General features: G+C 37.7%; 1 protein-coding gene across 1 annotated transcript; it reads right to left on the minus strand.

Annotated features, from left to right (window-relative positions):
* Window positions 1-8333: 8333 nt before the first annotated feature.
* Window positions 8334-17041, minus strand: LOC122993959 (stonustoxin subunit alpha-like; the record flags this gene model as incomplete). The annotated part of the gene is made up of 4 exons (XM_044368449.1): window positions 17012-17041; window positions 12517-12629; window positions 10304-12016; window positions 8334-8647 (listed from the first exon to the last, which is right to left on the minus strand). Coding segments are annotated over exons 2-4 (2127 nt in total), but the record flags the coding sequence as incomplete, so codon positions are not given.
* Between the last annotated feature and the right edge of the window lie 6592 nt (window positions 17042-23633).

Below are 23633 nucleotides of genomic sequence, written 5' to 3' on the forward strand. Positions count from 1 at the left end.
CCTTCCTACACCTTTGATCCATCTCGCCATGCCACATTGTCCAACATCTCTTTCCATTCTCCAGACACACTCATCTACTACCTCAAATGCAGTAAGACCAACCAGTCAACCTCAACCCATCTTTCTTTTCCAACTAGATTCATACATAAGTCCTTACGAACCCATTCACCAATACACCAACACAAGACTAGCCAGTCGAGCTTCCCCCCAAGGAAAAGCAGCAACACACTTTTGGTTCCATCACCACATGCGCTCAGTACTCGCCAGATCCGGCATACACCCTGACCAGCTTTCAGGACACTCATTCCGAATTGGAGCCGCTTCCACCACTTTCACACAAGGTGTCCCAGACAACATTATTAAAATTCTCGGCTGCTGGTCTTCTCCCGCTTATCAAGTGGAACATCAGGAAACACACTCTCGCCTCTCTGCTTGAAATCTCTTTTGGGGGCTTCGTACAGATGTCAGACCACCGAGACAGCACCCCCACCCTGAGTTTCGACCTCCTTTGTTCCCACTTACCACCCTGCCATCGACACCTCACCTTCTTACACCTATCATCCTCCCATTGACCTTTTCCTTCCTCTCTTTTCCATCTGCTCTTCTTCCCCCCATCCCTCGACCCTCATCCCCTCGACTTTCACTCCTTCATCCCTCATCCCACGTTCTCAACCCTCACCCCTCATCCCCACATCCCTCGACCCTCTCCCTTCCCCCTCCATCCCTTCTTCCCTCCAACTCTAATCCTTCCTCCTTTCTACACCTCCGCTCTTCTGCCACTCACCCAATAAGTCATTCCAATCCATATTCTAGAAGGGGTGGTTTTGGTTAGTGAACCAGCTGTAGGGACAGTATCTTATCGATATTCTTTCTGGTTCTTTTTCATTACTAAAGAATTGAAGTTTTTTTTTAAAAAAGAATAAATTCACAACAGGATTAGAACTGATTTATATTTTAAATATAACTAAATATTGTTTCCATAGCAGCAACAGTAAAGTCACTACATAAACTCAATAATATCTCACTGGAAACAAATCTAAAATGTCAATAAAATAAATAATATTCCTGAAATCAAAATACTGAGTGAAGTTTATAAAGAACGAAGAAGACAGACATCAGTCAGTATCAGTCCCTCCTCCTCCTCCTCTCTCTGCTGGTAGAGAGGAGGAGCTGCTTCATCTCAGCCAGCAGGAAGTTTACAAGAATTTACAACATTTTAAGATTCTTAGCAAACTAAGTTAAACAGTTAGACTAGACTAGAGCTTGTTTATAATAATTAACTACAGACAAACCAGATGAAAATATCACTTTTCTACATGTTTCTGCTTGTTCAACAGGTGGTTTAATTTATTTATTTATTGCACTTTCAGTAACCAGCGTATACATCAACTCTGATAAAACTTTATCTTTCACTTCACCTGACTGTGTGTGTGTGTGTGTAGGAGCCCTTGGTGACAGAAGCAACATGACCATAAATGGCAGCAAAACACAGTAAAGACTCAGCAAAGGTTCCTCTGTTCATTCAGTTTAGACCCTGTGAAAAAACACTTTGGTGCTGCACTTGAATCTTATAACAGTGGGAAAACCCTGATTTTTATAAATTGCATTTATCTTTTAGCAAATTCCACGATATTCTGTGTTTTACGCTTGATTCCATTTTTATTATCAAATTCTGTGATTCCGTCCTTGTTTTCCACAAAGCAGAAATCATCGGGCCCTACTGTCACAGTATGAACTTCCCTAGTTATAGATAGATGGCTAGATAAAGTACTAAACCAGTAAAAAACTAGAATAGAGACTAGAGATATAACATAACTAGAATATTAGTATCATTTACACTGTAGACTGAAAGTGTTTGGATATGACACAGCCCCACCTATAAACATTTTCACCAGCTGCCACTGATAAACAACCAATACATTTCACTTAAATATGAAGCCTTTTCTTAAATTAAAGGTCAATTGTATAATTAAGATTGATTACAGAACTCTGTTTGAGTACAATTATTAATTACAATTATCCAACTGAAGTCATCAAATCACTTGAGTGTTGATCATATTCAAGTTCTCTCCTAATTTTACTTTTACTTGTCTAAGATCACGTTGATGTGAATGAGTTTAGAGGTCCTGCAGCACTAATCTAGAAAAAGAACAAACAGAAGCAATGTACTTACAGCAGAAAGGTTTGTGATCCTCTGAGAGAGATCTCTGGTTTCTATCTTTATATTCTCTCTGACAAACTCCACGTTCTCTTTATTCATTAAGATGAGGAAGTAGCTACTGGAGAAAATCAGCCTGATCTCCCAGAATTGGTGTGACCATAGACTGTAATAAAGATCACGTTTGAAATGTGCAGAAGGGGAAACAGCTCTCAGCTGATGTTGTACTTCTTCAGACATACATGTTGAACTCTTCAAAGGTCAAAGAGGAGTTTCAACTTCTCTCTCTAATTCTCCTTTTTCATCCATGACACCAAGGGTGTAGGTTTGGTTTTAACATTGGTAGGGACATTTTTTGTCATGTGACCAATATGCATAGTAGTGTATAAACATGCTATCTATGTCATACACACACATACTGTCAAATGTTTGCTTTATTTCATAAGTATTTGCTAACTTGCTAAAACATGACTTGTATCACACAGATTTTTTATGCATTTGAAAAGATATTTTACTGTTTATATTTTATTTGTGTACATCTTAAACTAAAATTAATTCAAATTAAAGTAATTTAAACAGAAATAAAATTCACATATGACTTGATGATCATGATGATGATGATGATGATGATGATGATGATGATTTGATTATGATATGATTTTTGTAATGATGGTACTAGAGAATAAATAAAAATAACCAGAAAGGAAGGTGCTACTGTGTTTTAATCAACAGATGAAATCAATAAACTGTGTGTAAACATGCTCAAAACAAACCATCACAGGTAGAAACAGAAACCAGAAATACATTTCAGAATAAAGTATTCTGGCTTCACTTGATGCATGTGTACCAGTATATAACCTAAATCTACCATTAAAGTGCCCGACCATATAACAAGTGCTGTACACATATAAGCAACATAGCAAACAACATAAAAAACAGTATTTTACTTATAGTCAATAGATTAGTAGGCTACTCTACATTATCTCCTGATTTCTCCATCACTGCTTGTATTCCAGCAACCAGCTTGTGGCCTCTTTTATGTAAAAGAAACAAAATGTCTTCTCCTCTCATTTACTCACACTAATTGCTGGCAAACATCTCTGAGGTTAATGGCATCAAGTTTTTCTTGATGGACATGTCACACTGCAATGTTGTTCAAATGCATTTGTGAGATTGTTGACCTGAGCCGTGTTTTCAGTCTCATAAGTTCACTGAAGCGTCTTTGAGTCTCAGCTGAGGCCACAGGGATAACCAACAGCAGCCTAACAAGAGTTTCAACCTCATCAAACAAACACATCGTTTTTAGGATATCTGCAGCTTCACTTGTACCTGTTCTCAATGTGTGTAAACTGAAATCCAGACTTGCTGCCCGTCACTTTTTGTGTTCATTGTGCCTTTAAGTTCCTGCATTTGTGCTCATGTTGGGCAGATAAAAGTGAGAGTGTTGTATTTGTTTCTATCTTTATAGTCTCTCTGACAAACCCCACGTTCTCTTTATTCATTAAGATGAGGAAGTAGCTATTGGAGAGAATCAGCCTGATCTCCCAGAAACGGTGTGACCATAGACTGTAATAAAGATCACGTTTGTAATGTGCAGAAGGGGAAACAGCTCTCAGCTGACGTTGTACTTCTTCAGACATACATGTCGAACTCTTCAGAGGTCAAAGAGGAGTTTCAACTTCTCTCTCTAATTCTCCTTTTTCATCCATGACAGGGTGTAGGTTTGGTTTTAACATTGGTAGGGACATTTTTTGACCAATATGCATAGTAGTGTATAAACATGCTATCTACGTCATACACACACATACTGTCAAATGTTTGCCTTATTTCATCATTTGTGCATATGTAGAGCAGATACAAGTAAGAGTGTTCCCATGTATCCATCTCTATATTCTCTCTAAAAAACTCCACGTTCTCTTTATTCATTAAGATGAGGAAGTAGCTACTGCAGAGAATCAGCCTGATCTCCCAGAAACGGTGTGACCATAGACTGTAATAAAGATCACGTTTGTAATGTGCAGAAGGGGAAACAGCTCTCAGCTGGCGACGCCAGACATGTTTTCTCCACTTTTTCCTTTTTATTTTTTATTTTGCCACTTGCTGACTGTTTCAGACAATCTGGTGCTTGCACCAATTATGACAGAGAAGATTATAAAACTTCATAAATACTCATAACTCCACTCTAAAAAGATGACATTTTACATGTTTTGTTTTTTAATTAGATAACTAAAACAGTATATGACTTTTAAAACAGGTAAAGACATTATTAAATGCACAACAACGATGATTAAGGGATTTACAGCAATAAACCCTGAAATACAGATTGTATCACATTTGATTCATTTTCAACATAATATTACGACAAAATAAATTATTATGACAAAATAAAGAGCACAATATATAGGTTCTGCTTCGATCCATCAAATTCTTAAAGTTTAAAATAGAAATAGAAATAAATATTTTATTCTCACTATAACTTTCTCGAAATTATCAAAATGAGTAGCTTGGTAAGTCATGTGACCCACAACTTGTCCTGTGTTCTCCGTTGAGAAAAATGTGAAGTTTAGCATTATTTTTATTAAATACTGTTGCATCATCCTCTTATGTATCTGGAGTCATTATTTCCATACAACAAATCAAATCTTGCATAAATAGATGACGTGGTTCTATCACTGGCAGAGCAGACAGTCACACTGAGCCTGATTGCATCCTGCCACACAACACAAGAGCCACAGAACCTGAACAACAACCCACGTTAGCTTTCCTGCTAAAGTCTCCTTCTTATCTTACTTACAAACATGAACACACATCTTGTCCTGCAGTGTAGCTTGTTGAACGAGCCACCAAACAAACATTCACCAGGGAAAAAGTTCACTGCTAACATCAGTTAGCAGCTATGTAGCTAATTAGCTGCTCAGCTGCAGCACATTAAACAGCATGTAAACATACATGCAACAAGATTTTAGACATTCATACTTATGAGATATTCTATGAATTACAGCAGAAATATGTAACTGGACATTAGCTCAGCAGAACAGATAAACAGATTAAAGGAAGTGGATGAAATGGAAAAAAAAAATACATTCAAACTGAAACTGAGACAAAAACATTTTTTAAAAAACAATCTGAAATAATGTTTTGGCCTTTGAAATGAACAAAATCAAACTGAAATATGAATGTAAATTTGATTAAATAATTTTCTTAAAAGTATGAATCCATCCATCTTATTATTTACTGTTTTATTTGTTCTTTTTTTTTTCTTCCTCTTTTTCTGGCTTGTTTTTTGTTTTCTGCTTTTTGTTTGTTTTCTGTCTCGTGCTCATTTCTGTTGACGTCCAGAAAGATGAAAAGTCTTCATTCTTTTAAGATCACTTCTGTACGTTCTAAACTTGATGTTTCTCCAACTTTCACAAACACAATGTAATTTATTCCCTCTTGCAGTTTTCTATAGATGTCTTGGGAAACATACTCAAAACTATCATGTGACACATGAGCTTTAACCTCACAGTATATATAGTGATAGCTGTTTGATCGTCTTATGATCTCTGATTACAGCTGTTAGACATTAACAGAACTGGATCCTTCATGGATAGAATTCATATGTATACGTGTGGAAAAAATGAATTCTGATAAATTAACAATAACCTGAGCTGTTTTCTACCATCAGTGATCTCTGATACCTCAAATACTTCACACTGCACAAGAGATTTTAATCATATTGAGCAATAAAGAGACTCAACCTCAAACATTCATAAAGTAAATCATTCGCTCTTTTTAATGGAAAATTTATCAACATTTTCTTGACCATCTGTGGCACTACTGAACAATTATTGATCGTCTCGTGTGATTAATAACACATATGGACTAATATTAAAGAAATACATCCAATAATAAAACAATAACTATCAACCATGAATTATCTATTATTGTTACAAAACATGTCCAACAATAAAATATTGATTAACATCCAACTTCTATACTTATAAATCAAACCCAACAAGAAAATGAAAAAGGGAATTAAAGCTTCTTCAGTCCAGGATCAGAAAGTTTTTGTTGTTTTCTTGATTCAAATGTTTTGGAATCTTTGAATCTTTCTTTCTAGTTTTCTTTCTGACCCTTCATCACACATGAGACTCATCTGACCACCTGCTGGGTAGAAAAGTGTAAAAGCAATCAGAGTAGCTGCTGATCCAACTGATCCAAACCTTCTCTGTGTTCTTCATGTTTGGTGCCTGTACTTGTGCACATATTGAGCATGTTAAACTCTCTCACTTTTTTGTATTTGCCCTAGCTGATAGATGATTTGCAAAAAAAAGGAGTCTAACCAACATACAAGGTTGACTTTACCATTAGGCAAGGCAGGCAACTGCCTGGCGCCCCCAAATAAAAGGACCCCAAACAGCTATTGATTTTTATTATGATGATTGTTATTATTAGAATGTTTAGATATGAAACATAAAATTATCTTACTTATAGTCATAAAACCCCCAAATCATGTACAAAAGATTTAAGTAGATTTAAGTCTACCACAGCTTACACCAACATTCTCAATTAGAGAAAGGGTGAAAATAAAACGTGAAGGAGGCCCCACGACTGAGCCTCGGGCCCCCAAATCACTAAATCTGCCCGTGCCGACATGAATCATTTGAATTACCGGTTATATTATTGAATTTCTCTTCTTGGCTTCCAGTCTAGCTTGAAATTCTTGGCGTTCCTTCAGTTTTTTTCTCATGTTTCTCTTAACTTCTTCTCCCTCTTTCTGTCAGCTTTCTGTTTCCTCAGCAGTTTCTTTTTGATGTCTTTTCCACATTCTTCCTCTATTTTAGTCTCCCTCTCCCTGTCACCCTTACTTCTCTCAGCTATTGCTCATACTTTTCCTTTCTTTCTTTCATCAGTTCCTCCTGGTCTTTGAGCATTTGCTCTTCATTCTCTTTCAGGATTTGTTGTTTCTTTGCTTTGATTGCTTTCTCTGTCCTTTTGAACATTTTGGTGGTGTAGTGGCTCCACTCTGATCTTCTTGAGTAGCTGCTTGAGAATGATGCTTAAGGTCATTACTGAAAACGTAGTACCAGCCGTACTACCAGGATGGTATGGGTATATCCAGAAGAGGCATAAGAAATGCACTGGGCAATATCTTTAACTGTTTTATCTTCATCTCTCCTAGTGTCAAACAGCCTCTGGATGTCAAACTTTTGCTTGTCATAATTGTTACTCGGAACAGATCTAGTTATATAATTGAATTAACTTTACACCACCTGGGGAGTGGGATGGCATGCCTGGGGAGAGACTGCTTCTGTGATTTGGTGTTCATGTGTTTGTATTGCTATCTTCTATCTCAGATTTCAAATAGAGAGGCAAATGAAGCAGCGACTGTAAATACTGACTGTAGTATTTGGGTGACCCAATCGCTGTGCTCTGCTTCCTTTCTGGCCTGAAGTTCTTGCTTTTCCTTCAGTTTTGTCATTTTCTTTTTGATTTCTTTTTCACATTCTTCCTCTAATTTAGCCTCCCTCTCCATGTCACCCTTCACTTTTCTCAGCTGTTGCTGATACTTTTCCTCTATTTCCTTCCTCAGTTCCTCCTGCTCCTTTCGCATTTTCTCTTCTTTCTCTTTCAGGATTTGTTGTTTCTCTTTTTCTATTACCTTCTCTGCCAGTTGGAAAATATTGCCGGTGTAGTAGCTTCCTCCATTCTGTACATTTATATTTCTGATCTTCTCGAGCAGCTCGCTGACCTGAGAACGATCCTCCAGCTCATTATTGAACACGTGGTACTGGCCGTTACATTCAGTCACAAGTTCCTGCAGGTCTTCATCATTCTCCACGAACTCCTCAATAGGTTTCCCTTCGAGCAGGTCACCATGGGTAAAGAGAACCATGCTGTACTTGTTTAGTTTGTCGGCTTCCTCGCAAAAAAGATGCCGAATCATCTGCAGCATCTGCTTTTCTTCCTCTATGACTCTGCCCAGTCTGATGACAACCAGGAAGATATGAGGTCCAGGAGAAGCATATTTAATGCACCTGACAAGACTGTCCCACTCTGAGTCTGGTTCTGATTCTGATTTTGATTCTGGTTCTGGTTCTGATTCTGGTTCTGGTTCTGATTCTGGTTTTGATTCTGATTCTGATTCTGATTCTGATTCTGATTCTGGTTCTGATTCTGATTCTGGTTTTGATTCTGATTCTGATTCTGATTCTGGTTCTGATTCTGATCCTGATTCTGATTCTGAATCTGATTCTGACTCTGATTCAGTGTCCCAGGTGTCAAACAGGCCCGCAGTGTTGATAACAACAACTTTATGTCCATCCACCTCACAAAAGGCCTTTTCACAGCACTCTGTCACAGATTTAGGAGATAATTCTGATTTAAAGCACTTTCTTCCCAGAATAGTGTTTCCTGTGGCACTTTTTTCAACTCCACGTCTCCCCACCATCACAATCCTGATCTCCTCATTATTGTAGTAGACTGGAGGAGATGGCGACCTGATGACTGAAAAAAAGGACAAACAATCAATGCTATGTTCATAAAATGTGTTTAATTAGTCACATCAGTGATGGATAACTATGGTTGGAAAAGCTCAAGTTGTGTTTACATAGTTTTAAGGTACATGAGAGTTTTGTCTTTCACATTAGTTGGATTTAATTCATTTTTTTATTTGTTTTACTGGACAGAACAACAGAGCTGCCTCTGGGGCTCTATGTGTACAGATATCACCACATTTCCATTAATATAAATGTATTAAAATGAACAAATCAGTCTATGTTAAATTTTGTTTTATTTTATTAAGCTACATAACAGTTTGGATTTTTATTATAATTACATTACAGACTGAATAACATAATTTATTGCATCTCTCTATCAATGAGATTACTTTATTGTGAGAAAAAAAGTGTTAGTGGAGCTTTGAGTCGAGATTATTTTGTCATAGTACAGTCAGGTAGTTGTGTTGAAGTTTAATCGTCAGAACTGAGCTGAGCTGGTGTCACAATCAGGATTCAATGGGATTTCAACAACCGCAAGGCATAGCTACTGGGCAGCTACTGGGCAGATCCAGCAAGAGCATTTAGTCTCTCTTGAGTCCATATATGTTTTTTATGTTTCTGTAAACAGGTGCACCAGTGTGCACCTTTGGAGAGACAAAAACCGTCTGTTTTGTACCAGACTGTAAACATGTTTACTTCACAGTCTGTTAATTGTATCTTCTCAAACTTCTCAAATTTTAATATATTTTTAATAGACATTGTTTTGTTCGTGTTCATTCAGTTATGAGCAGTGTGTGTGATTTGGTGGTTGCGCTGGGGGTGTTTTGGGGCCACAAACAAAATCTTGTTTAGTGCCACCTTGTTTAGGGCCGGCCCTGAATGGCTCACTGGCCAAAACTGTTACTGACACAGTTTATTTGCTGCAGTGTAAAAGGAAAACAAACCATCTGTTTCCTGGAAGGAGTTGGGACCAGCCCATTCTCACAAAAAAAACAACAGTATAGGTTGAAAATTCAGTGGCCAAAAAACAACCTATAGTTATGTTTGAGTGACAGACACCATCTAGTGGCCGTGGTAATTATGACCCAGAGAAGTGATGCAGTTCAGATGATGTCAACATAAGGTGACAAATATCCTTATTGGGAGAAGGCAGGATGGGTGGATGGCTAGATGGATAGATAGATGGCAAAAAGCGGACTTAACTGCAGGAGAGTGCTGTTTGCTTCCTGTTTCCACCGCTCAAAACTTGATTTTAAAATTCTGCTACTTGTATACAAAGCTCTAAATGGCCTTGTACCTCCATATATAAAAGACATGCTAATTAGATACAAACCAGCAAGTACTCTCAGTTCCACAGGCAGAGGACTTTTAACCATCCCTCGTACTAACTCTGAAGTAGGGGAGGCTGCCATTTGTATTTATGCCTCAAGTAGATGGAACGCCTGAGGACCTGAGAGAGACCCCAACACTGAACACTTTTAAAAGCATGTTTAAACCCTTACTTTTCACAACATCGACCAATGTGGTTGTTTAATTATCAAGATTTTTTTTCACAGGACACCTGCTGACAACTGTTTTATGATGATAAATGTGGACATCTTTTCCAAACGCTGCAGGCTTCTCTTAGCTAACTGATATCTCACTTGAGTTAGTTTCAACTTACGTAAGGTTTTAATGAGACCGCTGACTTCACCGGCTGGCCCAACACCTACTGAGGTCACTGCTCTGCATCTGAACATATACTCTGTGTTAGGAGTCAGACCGCTCACTGTGACTTCTTCAGCCTTTGGTGCTGGTTTTTGTTGCCATCCATCCTCTCCACTGACACAGTACTCTACAGAGTAGGAGCTGATGTTCTCTGCTCCAAATCTTGGTGGACAAATCTTCAGTGTCACACTGTTGTGGGTTACATCACCTGCTGTCACTGTTTCAGGCTTTGAAGGCAGCTCAAAGCTCTCACTGACAGAAAAACCATCTTTATAAAGGTAAATGCTTGAACCTTTCTGTGTCTCATTTGTTAAACCTACTGTCAGGAACTTTATGTTCTTCTTCTCCTTGTTGGCCTCTGCAAAATCACTGAATAGTTTTGCTTTCTTCCTCATTGCATCTGATACTTCTTTTGAGGCGTACCATTGTTCCCTCTCTACATCATCAGTCTGTGGATCTTGAGGGTCGTCTGGTTTGGGTGTTTCTTTTAAGTAGTTTGATAAAGCTGAGAGATACGGTTCAGCACTTCCCAATGAGGTGAAAACAAAACACACAGCATGTTCTGCGCTGAGAATTTCCCTGTTCAGATGACTTTGAGATGAGACGATCTTGGTGTTGTTCATCTTGTTGGTTAAAGACAGTAAGGTGTAGATTTCTCTCTCTTTACAGTCCATCCACTTGTTCAGGCTTGTGTTGTTGAAAGGAGAAGAATGTCTCTTCTTCAGAATCCCTGCAAGCACAGCCTCCTCTTCCCCTCCTCCCCTGATTGATGGAAGTTTCTTTGCCAAATTTCGTTGGAATTCCAGTTTGTACTCGGAGCAAAATTCTGCAAATATTTTAAGTTTTTTACCAATCTGTGGGAACTGCTGTGCAGTGGTGGTTCTTAGTGCATCATTGCACCTCATTTCCAACTCAGTGAAGTCCTCCAGGACACTCTGTGATTCCTGCACTAAACTTATACTTATCTGACGGACGAGTTTAGCAGCAGATGAATCTAAATTCACAAGTGGCATCAGCCAGACCTTCATTGGTACAGCATTTTCTCCATTGGTTTCCAGCAATTGTGGCAGGCTTTGGTAGACTTGTACGGCATCCTGAAAGGATGTTGGAGTTTTCTTCAGTAAAAAGTCTCCATGGAATTTGCAGGAGAACTTCTCCACACTTTCTTTTTCCTCATCTTTCACTTTTAGGGAACCTTTCCCATCTATTGTGATGGTGGGGATTTTCTTGATCATCACCTTCATGTTGCCCTGAATGTCTTGATGACTTTCTTCATCAGACACCTCACGGTCAAAGACAAAGAAGGCTTGTGCCCCATAAAGGATAGCTGTGACTACATGTGTTGCTATTCCTTTATCAAAGACATACGGATGCTTCACATTACCTCTTCCAAGATGATTCATTGACAGTTCCTTCATCTTTGTGGTTGCTTGGTAGTTCAGTGTTACTCTGGCCTGATTTTTGGATGTTTTACTATCATTCAGGTATTTGGCAGATCCTCCAACCTCTATTAGTCCACTACAGAAACTTGCCTTCAGGGATGCTTTTACATTTAATGCTGAAGATTTATCTGCAATTGATTCAGATGCAACTATCTCAAAATTGTTGTAGCACTGTGGTCTTTCTTGTATATCATTTTTCAGATCTTTAAGGTCCCACAATGTCATGCCTGCAAAAGAAGAAGCAAAAATCAAGATCAGCTTCTTTTAATGAATGAATGAATGTTCTGCCATTTCATGTCCCATCTCTTATGGGATTATAAGACACCTTTAACAGACATACAACAGAGAATTTGTCAATGCTGATCACAAATCAGTCCATGTGATCTAATAATAAAAAGCAACAATAATTGTTCGAGCCTTACACCTTACTTATAAAAGGTTTCATTCCTGAACTCCCATGAATTCACTAAGTCAGTGATTTAAAGGTCTCTTTTTCAAACAACCATCTCAGATGATGTGAGTCTCTCATATCCAGCAACTCACTTGTATCCTTTATAACACTAAACAAAAGACAAAAGATCCTCATTTTCTCTTCCTCACAGATCACACACTGGAAAAAATCAACTGTTTTCTTCCACAGCAGTGTACCGACCCATTTCAATGTTCAGAATGTTTTGGTTGTTGTCTAGTTGTGATGCATTTAGTATTTCTACATGTGAATTCTTACCAGGGATGAGTGAGTCTTTACGGCAGTCGTACAGCATCCCGAGGCTGAAAGGCCGGCCGAGCGCCGCCACCTCCATCGTCCCTGTGGCGTCGGTGTCCATTGCTCAGTGTGAACTGGAAAAAAATGGACAACAGCTTGTTAGTTCTCCCTGTTGTCTGTCATCTTGTAATGTGGCTGCAACACAGAGGTACTGCAGAATCTATAAACACTAAATAAAATAATAACCACAGACATACACTTATAGGATAAATATTCTGTGAAATATCACAGATACAGAGGATCTTAGGACTTTCTAAGATTTACAAAAATCCACAGAGATACTGTGTAATGGTAGGCTTCCTAAATGGGTCAGTAGTAACACAAGGGAAAGAAAATGGAGGGAAGCTGTTTGTTGCAGAAAACAGAGAAAATGTAATCAGCTCAATGTGTGTAAACTGAAATAAAGACTAGCTGACTGTCACGTTTTGTGTTCCTTGTGCCTTTACGTTCCTGCATTAGTGCTCATGTTGAGCAGATAAAATGTTCTGAATCTAATATCTCAAATACTATTAAATTACTTGTAATGAAATTTAGTACAGAAGTCCGTGTTCCCCAGAGGATGATCCTGAATCCCCTGACTTTTCCTCTAGTACCAAGTTTTCACTTATTCTGTGAAATATCTCAACAACTGTTGGATGGGTTGTCAAGAAATTAGTTTCACACATTCATGTTCCCCTCAGGATGAACTGTAATAACTTTGATCCTCTGACTTTTCATCTAGAGCCATCATCTGGTTAAAATTTTAATGTGTTTGATACTTTGATTTATGACCAAATACCTGCAAAACTAATGACATTTACACCAGAAGTGGTGGAGAGTAACTAAGGAACGAGGTGACATCATCAAATGTCTTGTTTTGTCCAACAAACAGTCCAAAACCCAAAGATATTCAGCATCAGTATTTCCCCTATAGTTGTGCAGCGAGAGCCCCCGCCAGGCCAAAAAATATGTTTGTTTCACACGCTGTTTCACAACGTGAGTCACTGTTAGTTCAGGTTACGTTGCATGGAACTTCAGGTCACTGTCAGCACATTCTGGTTTGAATGTCTGATTGTGTCAATAGAATCTGCACATTCACCCATCTGTGTTGTCTAGGAAAGCCTCCTCTGACCTTGGTGACCATGGCAGTGCTGATTTACCCTTTATCAGTGAGGTTTCTGCTTTCCCCAAAACATCACAGACAGCTGGAGTCTCAAAGAGAGGAGAGAATGTCTCCTTCCTGCTTAAGATTTACAGAGACCTCAAGGCCCAGGCTTGACCCAATGTAATCCAATTTGTAACCCCTAAAGATGGAAAATTCCATAACAAATGTGAGCAGAGCAGAGGAAAAGGTTAATAGTAAGACCGTATTCAGACCAAATCAGGTGGTGCAGCGTTCAGCGTCAAGCAGAGGTGTGTGAGGGTGTGGGCATGTTTATTTGTCCTCCGGAACATAACCGCTACGCTCCCTCTCTCTCTCTTTTTCTTTCGTCTGTTTTACAGTACAGACTACAGTATGTCAGTTGATAAATGCTACAGCCTGGGGGTTAGCTCTGAAGTTAGTGTCAAAAAGGGTGATTCTTTAATTGCCCCAAGCAGAGTCAACCAGCAGTAGACTCTTGCTGTTATTGATGATGACAGACACTGCAAAACTCAGATCTTCAGTCACCTGATTCAATAAAATCTCTCCTCTAAAATCCATCAGAAAAGAGAACGTTGGTGGAGAAACTAACTGTCTGTCTTAAAAGGTTTCTAACTGGTACAGCAGAAAGGCTTGGCTGGCTGGATGCAGTCATGTAAACGTCTTATTTTGCTTTCTGTGCTGACTTTTTAAAATGGGGGAACAGAAACAACATGAATTAGAGACATGAAACAGTTATCTGAGATAATTAAACATGAGAGAACATTAACATTTAATAACTTACAGATCACCAAGTACTGAACATTATTCTACCAGTCAAAAGTTTGACTTCAGCTACTTGAAATCTAGTTTTTTATCATATTCTTAACATATATTTTCTCCCAAATTCCCTGTTTTCCATATTACATTTTTTGAATTCTGTGTTTTATGATTGAAGCACATTTTGTCATCAGAAAGATTGTCTAATCATGTGGTGGATGAATAAAAATGTTAATAATTCAATAAGAAAGTATTCAGAATGTAATCATACATTGAATGAAATTAACATATATCAATGAATTTGTAATGATGCAACACAAACTTGCACTATTTCTTAATTAAAAAAGTGCTTCAACACACAGTCAGACATCAGCATGAAGAAGTGAAACAGATATGTGAGCACTATGATCTGAAGTAATCCTTCATATGTTTGTGAGTGATCACACTGTGCACCATAAAAAATAATAATCACAAAATAACATTAGTAAAACAGGCTCATAGTGAAGTGCTCCCTTTTTAAAACTTCATCTTCTTCTCCTTCATGGTGGCAAACCTGCCAACCACTGTCTTTGTCACTGTTTATGTCCCGCTCAGCACACAGTAAAGGGAGGTTGGATAGTTTGGCCTTATCGAACACAAGTAGCTCTTAATGAACCTCAGACAGCTGAAACTGCGTCTTGAGTTTCATTCACCACAAACATTAAAGCCATGAATATCTCATATGCTGGAGAAAGTTTTCAGCGAAGTTGGTGATACATGTTTCTGCTTGTTGAACAGGTGGTTTAATTAATTACTCTTATCTTTATCTTTATCTTTCTACTTTATCTTTTACTTCACCTGTGTGTGTGTGTGTGTGTGTGTGTGTGTGTGTGTGTGTGTGTGTGTGTGTGTGTGTGTGTGTACAAATTGTGTATTAGAACTTTGTTTTTTCTTCTTTCATCTCCCATTAATCATCTCACGACCCCTCAGATTTATCTGCTGACCCTTCGGAGGGGCCCGACCCCTAGGTTGGGAACCACTGGACTAAACTAGCTAACTGTATATAAAGTAGTGTAAACTAGCTCCACCTCCAGCAGCTACAACAGTAACATGCTGCTCTAACACTGATGCTTCACTATTAATAATCTAATGATGTCATATATAATAATATATCAGTCAGAGGGACCAAACCACTACTTTTACTGCAATACTTTAACTACATCAAGCTCATAATACTTATGTACTTTTACTGCAATACTTTAACTACATCAAGCTCATAATACTTATGTACTTTTACTGTAGTAGGATGTTTCATGCAGGACTTTTACTTGTAATGGAGTATTTGTACATTGATGTATTATTACTGTTACTTCAGTACAGGATCTGAATACCTCTTCCACTGCTGTTTAGTAGTTTGATGTTCTGTTTATTTTATTAGTTATTTAGAGGCAGATGATTGCAAGCGTCTGCAGGACTTTGATCTTTGACTGAATGATGTGACACAGTTTTTATTTCTTCTGTTGCTTTTTATTTAATGTTTGTTTCTATAGTTTGATCCTCAGTGGGTTTGCTGCTCTCTTGGAAGTTGTTGCATATAGTTACATTGATTATTAATATGCATAAATTAATGTTTATGAGCTTAATTGCAAAGTTTCAGTATTTACAAGAAGAAGTAAAATAATAAGACAAAATATTATTCCCATATATGAGTGTTAATATTTGCATCTGTCTGTCCTGTCGTCCTTTATAACAAGACACCGCTGAGACAAAAGTATTAAGGACTCTACAGTGCACATGTAAAAAGAAAAGAAGAAAGATAAAATACCCAAGAAACAGCATAAAACATTAAAATAACATGGAGCAGGAGCTCTTTTAGTTTAAAATCTTGAATATACTTATTAAAATACTTTTGGTAGCCTGTAGAGCCTCCCAGAGTCTCAGACTGACAATATCCTGATCCATCATATTATTTCTCATTTTTATTATGCATACATTTGTTCCTAACAATATTAGACATCTTGATGTTACAGCATGTTTATTACTAATCAACACAATGCAGAAGCCTCAGCGGTCACATACCTGCCTGTATCCTTATTGAATGGATCTAATCTGTTGTAAACTGTGCTTCATCATGCATCACTCTTTCAAATTTCTTAAATCATTTAATAAACTTTGTTATAAAAATAAGCAGCGACAAGTGTTTATAATAATTTGCAGGAGATTTTACCTGTTTGATGTTTGGTTTGAGTTTCATGCAGGTTGAAGTTGTTCTTTGTGTTTCTGCAGCTGTACAGCAACGTCCCAACAATGAAGATTCACATCATCAGTTCAGTTACAACAGCAGCAGGAAAGAGAAAGTTCTGTTGACAGCAAGAAACTCTCTTTATCTCTTAAACATCTGTAGCCACAGTGCTCACACAGACACACAGACAGTCATCAATATCTCGATCAGAACTCATCAATAACACAAGTGCTGATTATGTTTAAGTTCTCTCCTCATTTTTCTTTCACTTTACTAAGATCATGTTGACCTGAATGAGTTTAGAGGTCCTGCAGCACTAATCTGGAAAAACAACAAAACAGAATCAGTGAACTTACAGCAGAAAGGTTTGTGATGCTCTGAGAGAGTTATGTGGTTTCTATCTTTATATTCTCTCTGAGGGACAAACTCCACCTGATCTATAATCATTAAAAGAAGGAGGAAACGGCCTGATTTCTTAGAAATGGTCTGACCTTTATTACCCTGAAATAAACTTCTGATTAGGTAAAAGTCAATGGCGTTGTGCCAGGGGTTTGTCCTCCTACCACTTTTACTTGTTTTTGATGATTCAGTCATTGTGTCCCTGCTCAGTAATGATTAAACTAACCTTCGTCCAGTGGCGGATGAATTTAGTGACTGGTGCAAATGCTCCATCTTGGATATAAATGTGTCTAAAACAAAGGAAATGATAAGTGACTTTAGGAAGAAACCTCCCCCTGTTCTTTCTGCTTCCTGCTCCAGCCTCTCCTTGTTGAGTGAGTTCAGGTTTCTGGTCGCAGATATAATCTGTCCAGATGCAGGACCAATAGATTTAAGAACTCATTTGTCCCTGCTGCTGTTGGCCTTTTGAATAACATTATGTAATTCTATGTTTTTTGTGTGAATTGTTTGTGTGTTGATTGTTGAGGATGATTATATTTACTGTTGGCTGTGCAACTAATTGGCCCTCGGAGAAAGTCAAAGGAAATATTAATAATATTTAGTAGCTGATTCTCCATCTTTGCACCACTTACACATGTGAACAACTATTAAACATCGTAGCAAAAGCCTTAATGCTGTTTAAACCCACTTTCAGATTTGTGAAACCTTTATTCTATTTGTGAAAACTGAAAAAATGGCGATTTCACTGCTTTTTTCCATCCAGACCACATTAGACCAGATCCACCACTATATTTAGACCTGTCAAATCTGAACTAGATCAACCACTTTATTTGTGAAAACAGAAAAAAAGCAGTGAAATCAACATTTTTTCTGTTTTCATGAGCAAACTAAAGGTTTCACAAATCTGAAAGTGGTTTTAAACAGTGTTAAGACTTTCTTTTACAAGTGAAAGTGGTGCAAAAACAGAGAATCAGCTGCTAATTAGAGCTTTATTGTATTTCTTATATTTAATGATAAAATGGACAATTACAAAAGTACCCTTTTTTTAAAACTCAGCAATTCAGTGTAAAAGGTTTATGGTTGTTATAACAAAATCAGGTAAGGTAAACGTTCAAATGATTCAATAAAAATAAAATGTGCTCCTTTAAAATTAAGACACAGTTTATGTCAGAGGTCAGCAGGTTCAACAAAGAGCCTGAGAGACAAACTCCACCCAATCTATAATCATTAACAGAAGGAGGTGCGGAGAAGAAACGGCCTGATTTCATAGAAATGATCTGACCTGTACGACGCTGAAATAAACTTCTGATTAGGTGAAAGTCAATGGCGTTGTGCCAGGGGTTTGTCCTCCTACCACTTTTATTTTTTTTTGATGATTCAGTCATTGTGTCCCTGCTCAGTAATGATTAAACTAACCTTCGTCCAGTGGCGGATGAATTTAGTGACTGGTGCAAACGCTCCTTCTTGGATATAAATGTGTCTAAAACAAAGGAAATGATAAGTGACTTTAGGAAGAAACCTCCCCCTGTTCTTTCTGCTTCCTGCTCCAGTCTCTCCTTGTTGAGTGAGTTCAGGTTTCTGGTCGCAGATATAATCTGTCCAGATGCAGGACCAATAGATTTAAGAACTCATTTGTCCCTGCTGCTGTTGGCCTTCTGAATAACATTATGTAATTCTATGTTTTTTGTGTGAATTGTTTGTGTGTTGATTGTTGAGGATGATTATATTTACTGCTGGCTGTGCAACAAATTGGCCCTCGGAGAAAGTTAAAGGAAATATTAATAATATTTAGCAACTGATTCTCTGTTTTTGCACCACTTACACATGTAAACAGCTGTTAAACATCGTAGCAAAAGCCTTAATGCTGTTTAATCCACTTTCAGATTTGTGAAACCTTTATTCTATTTGTAAAAACTGAAAAAAGCGATTTCACCACTTTTTTCCCATCCAGACCATAAAAGACCATGTCCAGATCAAAAACTACTATACTCAGACCTATCAATTCTGGACTAGATTAACCACTTCATTTGTGAAAACAGGAAAAAAAAGGAGTGAAATCACCCTAAAAATTGAATTGAGACACAGTTTATGTCAGAGGTCAGCAGGTTCAACAATGGGCCAGTTTTTCTCAGCTTTGCTTACTCGGGGAGCCGATGTTGTACAGACTCAGTGAAAACATCCTAATATGTTGTTAATATGTTTTGTTTCTTTATTTCTTTTAATTCATTCAAAAATAAAATTGGTTTATAAAATAGTTTTAGGGTCGTGTCTTAGGACATTTGTCATATTTTCCATCAGTAAGCGAGGGCTAACAGTCAGAGTAACTTATGTAAATACTCATCTGGCAAAATTGACTCATAACCATGAACACATCCTCTGTGTTACACTACGAGAATAGAAATGTAATTGATAACTTATTCACACAATAAAACGTGGGTCGCTTCATGACTTCAAAGTGCTGTTATTGACACAAATCTGTTCAGATCCACCAAATGATGTTATTTACCTGTTATTGTTATTCATCTGTTTAGTTTATAAGATGTTATGAGGTCATATTTATTGGGATTTACATGAGCGTTGTGTTTACATCGTTATCTGCTGTAGATTTATGAAGAGTCATGTAAAAGATCCAATGTATCTATAAAAGGGAAACTTCAGCTTTTGTTACGAGGCCAAATATTTTTGTTGGAGGGCCAGATTTGGCCCACAGGCCACTACTTGCCTACCACTGGCTTTGTGTTTTTTCTGATGCGGCTGTTCCTCACCTGTCCACCAGGTGTCCTCTCTGTGCTCCTCTACCTGACATACCTGCTGCTCCTCTCCTCGTTGGCCCTCACGACCTACCTGCCTCCACAGGTGTACTTCATTTTGAAGCTGCAGCTCTTTCAGAGGATGCAGCCTGCAGGTGTTTCCCTCCTGCTCCTTTGCTCATTTCCACTGCCAGTGAAAGCAGAGATGTTTGTGTTCATCACGGTGGACAGATGAAGGTCATCTGTGTGAATGTGGAAGTTCTTCACACCTCTTAACATCCTCTGAGCCTGAACGTGGTCTTAGATTATCTAACCAGTTACTTCTCTGATCCCAGGTCCAGTTTTGTGACCAGAGGGGATCAGGTTTTTACTGTCAGGACCCCCAAACTCTGGAGTTCACTTCCTGTAGAGATCAGACTGTCCACATCTGTGTCAGCATTTAAAAAACAATTACAAACCTGCTCTTTTAGGATGACATTCTTGTAATGTACTAATGTTTTCTGTGTGTGTTCTATATATATGTATATTTATGTTTTTGTGTATCTCCACCAAAGGCCCTAATAATCTTTTTCAACTTGCCTGTTCAGCTTCTCCTCTTCACCTGGCATTCACCAGGTGAGACTACTAGTTCTTAGTTGAAGAACCAAACTGTTTCTTTCTTTCTTTCTTTCTTTCTTTCTTTATTATTACAGGACATCACACCTAAATTTGACCCCTAAACATGCTCAAAAACTCACCAGGTTTTGCACGCACATCAGGTCTGGTGATAAATTTGAGAAAATGTTGAGAAATGGCTTTTGTTTTTAAAAGCAAATTGTTTTATTGGCATATAAGATTGCCCCCCATCCCTCCAATGTCATCCGGTGGGGGACAATGATATAGTTTGATGCGGTATGTTGGTTTTCCTCCTGTCCTCCCCAATTTTTTGAGTCACCAGCCGCCACTGGTGTGAGAGTTGAATGCAGCTCATTTTTGTAGGATACAGTAGAAAGGCCTATATACATACAATACATTATATACAAGCTTTGTATGAAGTTTAGTGTTATTATCATTTAATTTACAATAATTATAGGTCTTATATGTATAATTCAGTAGTGGGGATGACCTATGAGGGGAAGGGAAAAAATGGAGTGAGGGTGACAGTTTAGTGATAAAGTGCTGCAGAAAAATACCATCAAAACTAAAATTTGTAGCTCTGTACTGCAGTTTTTCCTTTATTAGGGCCCGAGCACCTAGTGGTTTGCTCACACTCTCCATTCAAATATATGAGTATTTTTCTGTGTCCAGCTGCAGTTACTTATTGTCTCTACACACCTGACAGTACATATTTCAATCAAACTTTGACCAGGTCATGTGGGTTAAAAGTCTTTACTTTTCTAAAAATAGACTTGATGAAAATTAGGAAATTAATTTGTTTTACACACAAACTCATCAAGAGTTTTCAATTTACTAATTGAAATTCAAGTGAATGGGCCCAAAACTTGCATAATTTTGATGACACAGGTGTGAGCAAGACAGACATGTCTCACCCTGCAGAAAATTCTCATCCTCACACCATTGAGATTTGATGTTTCACCATGACAGAGGAAGTTGCTATAACTTTATTGTAAATGCTCCAGTCTGCACCAAACTTTACATGTTTGTAAACTCAGACCTTTCAGCCCAGGTCTGAAAACATCTACATGCCTGTGACAGAGGCCTTTCGACTGAGCCACACCCCAATGTGCGCAAGGGTACAAGGGCCTGTTCAACGCTGCTTGCAGCTTTAATCACGTTTCTATTTCTACAGGCTAGCAGTTTCCCCCTGCTTGCAGTGTTTGTGCTAAGCTAAGCTAAACGCGTCCTGGACCTGTCTATGTACTGGACTGACATCCATCTGAAACATCTGAGACTGGAGAAAACAAAACAAAATGTTTCCTTAAGAATAGTCCATGAAAACCTCTGAAGAAAACTGACATCTCATCACTTTCAGCCTTCGCTATGTCAAATATTTAATTTGACAATTTTATATTTTTACTTCTTTCACTGACACATTTAATTTTCTTGTCTTGACTCATTTCTATAAAACACTTCTGCAGCTCTGCTCTGCTGTTATTTTAGTGATGTAGAAATAAAGTTTAACAAGGAAGTACAACTTTTTTATGCAGCACATTTATTGCTTCACAAAAAATTTAACCATCCACACATGAAGACATGCACACATTACATGATAACAAATTGTAATTAAGCTTGTTAACCACAAAGAAAACAAAGTTAATGAAATGTACAGAGGAAAAAAATATAGAAAGTCTGCTTTAAATTTATATGAACTCTTTAATCTCCTCATTTGTTTGCTGTTTCCAAACTGTCAGATTAAATTTCAGGGAAATAAGTTTAAAACAATGAACAAGACATCTGGACTTTCTCTATTTAGTATAATGGTTCAGCAATAAAAACACATACAGTCTTAGTCAGTGTGAAAATTGACATTTTAACAATGTAAAGTCAATGTAAATGTGTCGGGGTTAGCTCAGTAGTTAACTTGCACCTGCAGTCCTGACACGACTAAAACGTGACAAACACATAAAACACTTCATACATAATAAAGCTGCAATCAATATAAGAGGAAAGGAAAAACTGAGGAAAATGTATCACAACTCTTTGTCCTTAAACAATCTTCAACAATCAATATAAGCAAACAGGAATAAAACTGAGAGTCAATCTATAGAAACATCATTCATGAGTACATATCATATATAGCTACATATATAGCTTCATGCACAATATACTGTCAGATTAAGAACTAGTTTAAATCATTTACAATTTAATGTTACAGAACATGTCAGAGCAAGAAGGTAATTGAACAATGATGATGATTTAGGGATTTAAATACATATTACCTGAAATACACACTTTATCATATTTGATTCATACATTTTCAACATGATATTCAATCCAGCAAATGTTAATCTTAGAATTTAACTAAAAAAAAAAAAAAAGAAAAATTAGTAGCTTGGTAAGTCATGTGAGCTGCAGCTCAGAGGCAGCCATCTTGAATTTGGTAAATAAGGGACCTCTACTTCCTGCATTGCTCTGATGATCCACTAGAGGGCAGCTAACATGAGCCTGATTGTAAGCAATACCTCTTTCAGGTAATTATTGATCTTGTTGATGATATAGAGGTCTCTGAAAGTCATGTATCAAATATGATACAAATGGTGTTATAGGGTTAATTATTATTTGATGATGATGATCATCATCTAATCCAAAAAAAATTGCCATTGTGTTTAAAGTAACTTTTTTGATGCCTGTCATGCAAACCAGGAACCAAACTCTTTTGGTTTCATCCTGGTTTGGCCTCAGATTCCTCTGCCTCAATAAGCATGTCAATGCACTCTTGAGAGGAGAGAGGATTTGGCTTCAATGCTATCTCTTTGTGTCTGTTTGACCAATTTTCAGAGTTGTTTATCAGTCTCTTCAACTCCACCTGCACATGATCCTTTTCAGCCCTCACCCAAAGTCTGAGTATCCTTTTCCTCTGAATCTTTTAGGTACTTCTTTCTTTTCTTTAAGCTCTTTCACTCTTTGTTCTTCTTCTACCTCCTTAGAGTCCCATCTGAAGTTCTCATTAACATGTACATTCAAGTAACATTTGTTTGGACACTCAGTACAGTATCCATCTGATCCCATTACAAAACAGCGTCTTTTATCTGCATCATTGGATACTTGACAGATACAGGGATAACGACAGGAATGGTGGCACTGCTGACAATTAGTGGAGTTAAGTCCAGTACCAGAAATAACTTCTTGAACAAACTTTGTGATGGTGACCTCAAACTCAAAATTGTCA

Source organism: Thunnus albacares, chromosome 12 (genome assembly GCF_914725855.1).
Source record: "Thunnus albacares chromosome 12, fThuAlb1.1, whole genome shotgun sequence".
NCBI lineage: Eukaryota > Metazoa > Chordata > Actinopteri > Scombriformes > Scombridae > Thunnus > Thunnus albacares.